The 10,417-nt window shown below is 43.4% G+C and overlaps 1 protein-coding gene across 1 annotated transcript in view; it reads left to right on the top strand.

Annotated features, from left to right (window-relative positions):
- Nucleotides 1-10,417, top strand: part of YY1AP1 (YY1 associated protein 1) — a 24,052-nt gene that overhangs the window by 8,544 nt on the left and 5,091 nt on the right. The window contains 5 exon segments of the mRNA XM_017509948.2: nt 1,042-1,240; nt 2,317-2,403; nt 4,951-5,122; nt 6,901-7,045; nt 8,907-9,057. Of these exon segments, the coding sequence (XP_017365437.2) occupies nt 1,042-1,240; nt 2,317-2,403; nt 4,951-5,122; nt 6,901-7,045; nt 8,907-9,057 (754 nt within the window).

Raw genomic sequence — 10,417 nt, 5'->3', positions numbered from 1 at the left:
GAGACGGGGTTTCACCGTGTTGACCAGGATGGTCTCGATCTCTTGACCTCGTGATCCACCCGCCTCGGCCTCCCAAAGTGCTGGGATTACAGGCTTGAGCCACCGCGCCCGGCCAGTCCCACAGTCTTTAGGTTTTTACTCTGTGCTGCCTAAACCCACAGTAAATACTATAAAAGAAAATGTAATCTTTATCTGCAGCAACTATTGAAAAACGTTATCATTTAACTATTGCTGTAAAATAGGGAGTTCCTTGAAATAGGATAACTTGCTTGTTTTAGATACTTCAGCAGATCTTATTCTGATTGCATAGGGTATCAACATATGCTTAATCACTTAGGTGTCTTCTTCTCCCTTTATTTCAGAACTGACACACTAGGTATTTGAACGTTTGCTTCAGCCCTGCAAACAGTCTTTCCAAAGGGTAGGGGTGGGAAGTTAGGGTTAGGAACCTTGCAAGAGGAATTGAAAGGGTTAAAAGAAGATAGCCTTCATGGAGAGCAGTAGGGTAGTATTTGAACTAACTTCTTGGTTCTGTTCATTTAAACTATCATGTACTTTAGATATTTTGGTATATCCTTTTCCTGCTTCACACTGGAAGGTCTTTGTCTTGTTAAGAAAGCAAGGCAGTGTACCCTGAGTGGATAGGATATTGGGACAAGCTGGACCTGGAATGGAAGTAACAAGTAAACGAGAGAAGAAATGAGAATGATGAGTTCCCACCAGCTCCTTGGCTGCTTTCTTATCCAGATATTTCTCTGTTCATAGATTTTTATTTAATTTTTTCTTCATTTGTATATTATTTGGAAGAGGAATTGTAGATGAATGGGATGGGGTTTAATACAGAATCATCATATTTGATGCATGCTAACTACTTTGGGAAAAGATTTGAATAAGACCGGGAGTTTGACTGTTGGCTAAAGTGAAATGGGGGGATTAGCAGAAAGTAAAAATTGTTCAGGCTGTTTGCTCATCATTGGAAAGAATTGGATGTGTTGTGGACCTACGAAAACCCTCACTCAGTCATCTCCCTGTTGGGAATAGGTTTGAGGAACCACAGGCCAGCCTACTAAATGAACAACATCAGACAGTGAAGGAGCTATTTCAACAGCTGAAGATGAAGAAATCTTCAGCAAAAGAGCAGCCGGAGGTAGAGAAGGTTAAACTCCAGTGTAAGGAAGTTTATCAGACTCTGATTCTGGACCCTGGACAGAGGAAGAGACTCCAGCAACAGATGCAGCAGGTAATACTTTTCTTGGTCGTGTTAATGTTGGATTATACCATGGCCTAACTCTGAGGCCAGAAATGAACAGCTTTGTAAAAGTCAGAGATAGTTACCTTACTACCTCTTAAAACCATAGCATCTTCACATCAGTTATGGCTCAGGGAAGACAGCACATAAGGACCCTTATGGTATTCGGAATTACAGATTTCAAAGGGTCCTTAGTAATCAGTTTTGAAATTTAACAACCTTCACTGTGAGTAGTTGTTTTTCCTTTTTTTAATCTCATTTCCTCTGGTTTGAGGTTAAACTTCCTCTGGTTTGTCATTTTGTTCGAGGGAACATGTCTGAGAAATATATGCCAAGATCCTGTGTTCTCATACTCTTTCAGAAAGCGAAATAGGTGTGATAAAGTTGCAAATATCTTGGTTAATGTCTCTCCGGGAGCTGGGTGCGGTGGCTCACTCCTGTCATCCAAGCATTTTGGGAGGCTGAGGTGGGAGGATTACCTGAGCTGGGGAGTTCAAGAGCAGCCTGGGCAACAGGGTGAGACCCCATTTCTACAAAGAAATTAAAATAAGTTGGGCATGGTGGCTCACGCCTGTAATCCCAGCACTTTGAGAGCCCGAGGTGGGTGACCAGCCTGGCGAACATGGTGAAACCCTGTGTCTACTAAAATTATAAAAAATTAGCTGGCCATGGTGGAGGACGCTTGTAATCCTAGCTACTCAGAAGGCTGAGGCAAGAGAATCACTTGAACCTGGGAGGCAGAGGTTGCAATGAGCTGAGATCACGCCACTGCACTCCGGCCCAGATGACAATGTGAGAGTCTGTCTCAATTTAAAAAAGTAATAATAAAATGAATAAATAAGCCAGGCAATGCTGTTATACACATGTGGTCCCAGCTACTTGGGAGGCTGAGGTGGGAGGATTGGTTGGGCACAGGAGGTTGAGAGAGCATTGAGTCTTCATGGCACCACTGCACTCCAAGCTGCATGACAGCATGACCCTATCTCCAGGGAAGGAAAAAATCTCTCCGGGTTCCTGAAATCGCAATGTCATAACATGTCACTGCATTATTTTCTTTCTCTCCCCAGCATGTTCAGCTCTTGACACAAATCCACCTTCTTGCCACCTGCGACCCCAATCTCAATCCAGAGGCCAGTACCACCAGGATATTTCTTGTAAGTTTCCAAATATCCCTAATTCTAAAGACTAGAATATGAAATTAGCTTGGCAGGTTATTTCTCACAATTATTTTTCTCTCTTGGGTATTTTTTATTGTTGTGTCTACTTTCTGTTATGGCTTCCTATGTTTGCTGAGTGAACATGAGCCACTGATTCACATGAAAGGACAAAGTGTATTCAGTTTTTTCTTTTTTTTTTTTTTGAGACGGAATCTCGCTCTGCCTCCCAGACTGGAGTGCAATGGCTTGATCTCGGCTCACTGCAACCTCTGCCTCATGAGTTCAAGCAATTCTCCTGCTTCAGCCTCCTGAGTAGCTGGGATTACAGGCACCCACCACCATGCCCAGCTAATTTTTCCATTTTTAGTAGAGGTAGAGTTTCACTAGGTTGGCCAGGCTTGTCTCAAACTCCTGACCTCAGGTGAGCCACCCGCCTCAGCCTCCCAAAGTGCTGGGATTATAGGCATGAGCCATTGCACCCGGCCCCTTTTCCTTTTTTCGAGACAGGGTCTTGCTCTTTTACCCAGGATAGAGTGCAGGGGCACGATCGCAGTTCACTGCAACCTCTGCCTCCCAGGTTCAAGTGATTCTCCTGCCTCGGGCTCCCAAGTCACTGGGACTACAGGTGGACACCACCACACCTGGGTACTTTTTTGGTATTTTTAGTAGAGACAGGGTTTCACCATGTTGGCCAAGCTGGTCTCGAACTCCTGACCTCAAGTGATATGCCCACCTTGGCCTCCCAAAGTACTGGGATTACAGCCGTGAGCCACTGTGTCTGGCCTGTCCTTCGGATGTTCTTATTGGGTCCTCCTCATCTTTAGATCCACCCTGACTTCTTAGGTTTTTGGTACCACTATTCATTTTATAAATGTTCAGGGTGGGTATGGTGGCTCATGCCTGTAATTCCAGCACTTTGAGAGGCTGAGGTGGTAGGATCACTTGAGCCCAGGGGTTCAAGAACAGCCTGGGCAACATAGTAAGACCCAGACTGTATTCTTTGTTTAAAAGAATTTTAAATAAAATGTAAATAATACATATAGATGTTGAATTCGTTATCCATTTAGTAAGCACAATATTAGTGTGTGATGTGTAGAGCTAGTTTTGCTCATGACATTTTGAGGTATTTTGAAGGAAGAGCTTTTAAATTTGAAATTTAGGCAGTTGTGGTGGCTCATGCCTACAGTCCCAGCACTTTGGTAGGTCAAGGTGGGAAGATTGCTTGAGCCCAGGAGTTTGAGACCAGCCTGGTCAACATAGTAAGACCCCATCTCTACCAAAAAAAAAAAAAAATTACTTGGGGATGGTGCCAAGTCCCTGAGTCCCTGTAGTCCCAGCAACTTGGGAGGCTGAGGTAGGAGGATAACTTGAGCCTGGGACGTTGAGGCTGCAGTGAGCTATGATTAACCACTATACTTCACTCCAGCCTGAATGACAGTGAGAGCCTGTGTCACAAAAACAAAAACAAATTTTAACTTACAAAAATTGCTCTGAACTTTTGGGCAGATAGTGATAATTAAACATTCTCAGCTTCTTCAGTAAGTCTCTTTGAAGTTTGAGGAGGATATTTGCTAGTACTCCAAAATTTCCTTTGTGATCAACAAGATGTCTTCTTACTGTTTTCAGAGGATGATGAGGAGTACTTTGTTGTAGGTATGATTTTGAGTTCGAAAGACAAAACAATTTTAAAAGTAATGGTCCTGGCTGGGGGCAGTGGTTCATGCCTGTAATCTCAGCACTGTGAGAAGCCGAAGCAGGCGGATTGTGAGTCCAGGAGTTCAAGATCAGCCTGGCCAACATGGCAAAACCCCGCCTCTACAAAAATTAGCTAGGTATGGAAGTGCATGCCTGTAGTCCCAGCTTCTTGGGAGGCGGAAGTGGGAGGATGGCTTGAGCCTGGGAAGAGGAGGTTGCAGGGAGCTGAGATTGTGCCACTGCACTCCTGCCTGAGCGGCAGAGTGAAACTCTGTCTCAGAATAAATAAATTAATTAATAGTCCTCATTCTTGAGACTCTTAATTCTAGCTCGGGAGCTAGAGCATATATTCCTTAGTGAGAAATACCAAGTTTAAAAATAAAACAGGAATACAATTCCTGAATATCAGAGAACTCAAAGAGGAGTCTTAATGGAGTAATAATTATTGTTTTACCCAGTAGTAGGAAGGTCAGCTTCTTGGTTTTTTTTTTTTTTGAGACAGAGTCTTGCTCTGTCACCTAGACTAGAGTGTAATGGCGCGGTCTCAGTTCACTGCAACCTCTGCCTCCCGGATTCAAGCAATTCTCCTGCCTCAGGTTCCCGAGTAGCTGGGATTACAGGTGTGTGCCACCACACCTGGCTAATTTTTGTAGTTTTAGTAGAGACGGGGTTTCACTATGTTGGCCAGGCTGGTCTTGAACTCTTCACCTTATGATCCACCTGTCTCAGACTCCCAAAGTGCTGGGATTCCAGGCCTGAGCCTCCACACCCAGCCTCTTGTTTAGATTCTAAAGGCTGCTGGTATTGTCTGGAATTGTCTTAGATCTTCTTTGTGTCCTGTTTTCCCAGAAAGAGCTGGGAACCTTTGCTCAAAGCTCCATCGCCCTTCACCATCAGTACAACCCCAAGTTTCAGACCCTGTTCCAACCCTGTAACTTGATGGGCGCTATGCAGCTTATTGAAGACTTCAACACACATGTCAGCATTGACTGCAGCCCTCATAAAACTGTCAAGGAGACTGGTAGGAGACAGATGTGTCAGCTTTAAGTTTTTACTTGCGGTGAGAGGTGGTGGGAATCTTATCCCATAGATAACTTCCTAGGATACTTACCTAAGAATGGAAGACACAGGACATTTGTAATTTCTTCCTTCTCTCTTTTATCCTCCCTTTGTACTCATTATGAGTTCTAGAATTACATGATAATCTCTGGGCCTGGGTAAGGCATGGAGGCAGTGGACAGGATAGGAATATGGGAGGTAGAGATCTGAGGCTTGGTGCTAAGAATTGGAATTCAGCAATATGAGGGGTAAGTATTAAGAGGCAAATGAAGACAAACTGGTGCCTGGTAAAGATGAGTCAGGGGGTAAAATTTGGTCTTGTTTAGTTTTACTCTCTTCATTAAGATCAACTAATTGTATTTACTGACCATAGTGTAAGTGATGTCTCCATTCTGAATGCAATGTTGATTTTGGAGGTAGGCACAAGTTAGAGATTGTACATTTGCCATGTTCGATATTTTAAAGAAATTTGCAGGTTTAGATTCTACCTTGTATTGAGTTAGTATTTTTTTGAGAAAATGTTTGCTGTTTACTTAAGCCAAATATTTGCTTCTGATTTGTTTCCTGATATAGCAAATTAGTTGTAGTCTGTTCTGGATTTGGGTTTGTCTTTGAATTCTGTTTTAAATCCTTGAGTGTTATAGTTAAATTGAGTATAGTTGAATTTATATATATTATATCTTAGACATGGATCCCAAACTAATAGCTGTATTAAATGATATGAAGTGGTAATGAAAACCTGATTTAACACCAAATTATAGTAGTACCTTGCACATCTAGTGTCCTGTGTTTTTCTTCTAGAGATATAAAAATAACAGTTATGGAAGGAGAAATATGGTAATAGTAGTTTTGTCTCTGGAAATGCAGAGGTACCTGAAATTGAGAGTCTGAGAGAGGGAGACAGAAATGAATGAGACTAAATTGTCTCATTCCTTTTATGGTTCTTTTGTTCCCAACCTCAGGAGGAATCTGAGAGAACTTAAAGTAAGAATCAAATAAAAGTAAAATTTGGAATACCAGATTTGTGAGGGAGATTAAAGAAGTTGGAATCTTATCCTGGAAGAAAGAAAGCGTTGTTGAAGGTCTCTTATCCTTCAAGTATTTAAAGGGGGAAGGAGGTAAAAAATTTTTGAGCATACACTATGTGCCAGGTATTGCTAGGTGCTTTTTAAGTGTTTGTTTTACTTAGTGAATAAAGAGTTCCGTATAAGAAAGAAAAAGAGAGTCAGCCAGGTGCAGTGGCTCACGCCTGTAATCCCAGTACTTTGGGAGGTGAGGCGGGTGGATCTCGAGGTCAAACAATCAACACCATCCTGGCCAATATGGTGAAACCCCGTCTCTACTAAAAATACAAAAAATTAGCTGGGTGTAGTGGCTCATGCCTGTAGTCCCAGCTATTCAGAAGGCTGAGACAGGAGAATCACTTGAACCTGGGAGGCATCAGTTGCCGTGAGCTGAGATCACGCCACTGCACTCCAGCCTGGTGACAGAACAAGATTCCATCTCAAAAAAAAAAAAAAAAGAGTAAGAGAGTCAACTATTGCCATTGAATGGGACTCCCTTTGGACATAATGTTAGCTTAAAAAAGGCTATGGAAACTTTTTGAGGATGTTGGGCAGATGTGAGGCAATCAAGTTAGATAAAGACAGCTCTACCTAAATGCAAAAATGCATTTACAGGCTTTTATGAAGCCCTCTTTTGCCCTAGAAATTGATTTATCAAAGATTTATTTTCTCATAGCCAATGAATTTCCCTGTTTGCCAGAGCAAGTGGCTTGGATCCTGGCCACAAGCAAGGTTTTCATGTATCCAGAGTTACTTCCAGTGTGTTCCCTGAAGGCAAAGAATCCGCAGGGTAAGATCCTCTTCACCAAGGCTGAGGACAAGTAAGTGTTTACTCTGGGGGATCAAAACAGCAGAATATCCCAAGGAGAAGACATAGTTCCTTTGAGGAGTTTAGGGGAAGTAAGACTTGTGTAATAAGACACACACAAAAGACAAAAGGAAAGCAGTATAGATGAGCAGAGTTCTCTAGGACATGTTTGTTCTAGCAGTGCCAAATACTGCTTTTTTGGGAGATGTCACACACATTTCTAAAAAATTTTATACCTGTGCAGGGCATGATGGCTCACGCCTGTAGTCCCAACACTTTGAAAGGCCAAGGCAGAAGGTTCGCTTTTATTTTATATTATTATTTATTTATAGACGGGATCTTATTCTGTTACCTAGGCTGGGGTGCAATGGTGCAGTCACAGCTCACTGCAGCCTTGAGCTCCTGGGATCAAGCGCTCCTCCCCCATCAGCCTCCAGGAGTAGCTGGGACCACAGGCATGTGCCACCATCCATGGCTAATTTTTTTTGTATAGGTGAGGGTCTCTCTATGTTGCCCAGGCTGCTCTCGAACTCCTGACCTCAAATGATCCACCCACCCTGGCCTCCCAAAGTGCTGGGATTACAGGCATGAGCCACCGCACCCAGCTGGATTATGAACATTTTTATGGCCCTTTATGTGAATTGCCGCACTGTTATCAGCAAATATGTATATATGTAACCATGATGATATATGTTATGCCAGGGGGTGGTATTGGTGCCAGTTTAATTTGTCTGATAGGGCACCTAGTATTTATTTTATGTTTGTTTTATTAGAATCATTCTCCTTCCTTTGTATTCTCTTTGAACTTCCTTTGTATTGTTAGTTTACAGCTCATCATGATCTAACGTTTATTAATGATTTATGCCTAGTCTTGCTCCCACTTAATTGTGAACTATTTGATTCTTATTCATAATGCTTAATCAGTCAGTATTCACTAAATATCTGAAGTTTTCTACTGAGTAGTCACCAGCTTGTACCAGAATTAGATGTAGAAAAAGTAGATTTTCAGCTGGGTGCAGTGGCTCACGCCTGTAATCCCAGCACTTTGGGAGTCTGAGGCAGGTGGATCACAAGGTCAGGAGTTCAAGACCAGCCTGGCCAACATGGTGAAACCTCGTCTTTACTAAAAATACAAAAATTAGCTGGGCATGGTGACAGGCACCTGTAATCCCAGCTACTCAGGAGGCTGAGGCAGGAGAATATTGCTTGAACCCCATAGGTGGAGGTTGCAGTAAGCCGAGATCGTTCCAGTGTACTCTAGCCTGGGTGACAGAGCAAGACTCCGTCTCAAAAGAAAAAAAAAAAAAGAAAAAGTTGATTGGCCAGGCATGGTGGCTTAAACCTGTAATGCGAGCACATTGGGAGGCTAAGGCAGGAGGATCGCTTGAGACAGAGTCCAGGATCAGCCTGGGCAACATAGTGAGAACTGGTCTCTACAAATAATGAAACATTAGCCAGGCGTGGTAGTAAACGTTGATGGTCACAGATACTCAGGAGACTAAAGCGTGGGAATCGCTTGAACCCAGGCAGTCAAGGTTGCAGTGCGCCGTAATCGTGCCACTGCACTCCAGCCTGGACAACAGAGCAAGATTCTGTCTGAGAAAAATGAAAAGGTAGATTGGGCCACACGCCATGGCTCATGCCTGTAATCCCAGCACTTTGGGAGGCTGAGACTGGACAGTCACTTCGGCCTAGGAAGTAAATGTTGCAGTGAGCTGTAGTCATGCTACTGCCCTCCAGCCTGGGTGACACAGTGAGACCTTGTCCCAAGAAAAAATAAAATAGAAAAATAGATTGTAAAATGTGTTAGTCTGGGAGGTCTTTTAAAAGGAAGGACTGTGAAGTGAGATTCAGTGTTATTGCTCTTTTTTCAGTTTGTTAGCTTTAGGACTGAAGCATTTTGAAGGGACTGAGTTTCCTAATCCTCTAATCAGCACGTACCTTCTAACCTGCAAGACTGCCCAACAACTGACGGTGAGAATCAAGAACCTCAACCTGAACAGAGCTCCCGATAACATCATTAAAGTGAGTGTTTTCTTCATGTGCCGTCCGGGCACCTCACCAATATGTACCCATTCTTTTCTCTTGTTATTCTCAAAGAAAAGACAGACCTTCTTTTATCTAAAGTGCTAATTTCTCCCACTTCTACAATACATTCCCCTGTTGCCTTTTCTGGGACATAGATTCATTCATTATGCTCCTCTGGAGTATCTTCATCCATCTAAAAGATTTCACAAATTCATGTTCCCTGTAATAATTCTCTTTCTTGAACTTTCTAGAAATGATATGCGGTATTCCACATATATGCTTTGGTTTTTTGTTTTGCTTTGTGTTTTGGTCAGATGGACTCTCGCACCGTCACCCAGGTTGGGGTGCAGGAGGACAGTAGTGCAGTGGTACAGTCTCGGCTCGCTGCAGCTTTCACCTCCAGGTTCAAGTGATTATCCTGCCTCAGCCTCCCAAGTAGCTGAGATTATAGGGTGCCACCACCACACTCAGCTAATTTTTTGTGTTTTTAGTAGATACAGGGTTTCATCATGTTGGCCATGCTGGTCTTGAACTGACCTCAAGTGATCTGCAGGTATAAGCCGTGGTGCCCAGTCTATATACTTTTTCTCAACTCTTGTTTTTTTGTTTGTTTGTTTGTTTATTGAGACAGAGTTTCGCCCTTGTCACCCAGGCTGGAGTACAATGGCGTGATCTCGGCTCACTGCAGCCTCTGCGTCCTGGGTTCAGGCGATTCTACTGCCTCAGCCTCCCGAGTAGCTAGGATTATAGGCCCCTGCCACCATGCCCAGCTAATTTTTGTATTTTATTGGAAGCAGGGTTTCACCATGTTGGCCAGACTGGTCTTGAACTGCTGACCTCAGATGATCCATCCACTTCGGCCTCCCAACGTGCTGGGATTACAGGCATGAGCCACCACGCCTGGCCTTTTTTATTTAGATACGTATTTATTTTTAGAGACAGGTTCTCGTTCTGTCATCCTGGCTGGAGTGTGTTGGCACAATCAGGTCACTGCAGCCTCAAACTCCTGGGTGATCCTTCCATTTCAGCCTTCCGAGTAGCTTGAACTATAGGTGCATGCCACCAAGGCTAGCTAATTATTTTATTTTATGTGAAAACAGGGTGTCATTTTGTTGCCCAGGCTGGTCTTGAAGTCCTGACCTCAGGCAGTCCTCTTGCCTCAGCTTTGCCTCCCAAAGTGTTAGGATTACAGGTGTGAGCTGCAGTGCCCACCCTTTGGTTTTGTTTTGTTTTCGTATTTTTCTTGAGACGAGGTCTTACCCAGGCTGGAGTACAGTGGTACAGTTATAGCTCACTGCAGCCTTGAACTCCTAGGCTCAAGCGTCTTCCGACATCAGCCTCCTAAGGAAATGGGATT

The sequence above is a fragment of the Cebus imitator genome, unplaced genomic scaffold (genome assembly GCF_001604975.1).
Source record: "Cebus imitator isolate Cc_AM_T3 unplaced genomic scaffold, Cebus_imitator-1.0 Scaffold427, whole genome shotgun sequence".
NCBI classification, from domain to species: domain Eukaryota; kingdom Metazoa; phylum Chordata; class Mammalia; order Primates; family Cebidae; genus Cebus; species Cebus imitator.
Note: the sequence above shows the minus strand (reverse complement) of the source record. Positions and strands in the feature narration are given on the sequence as shown.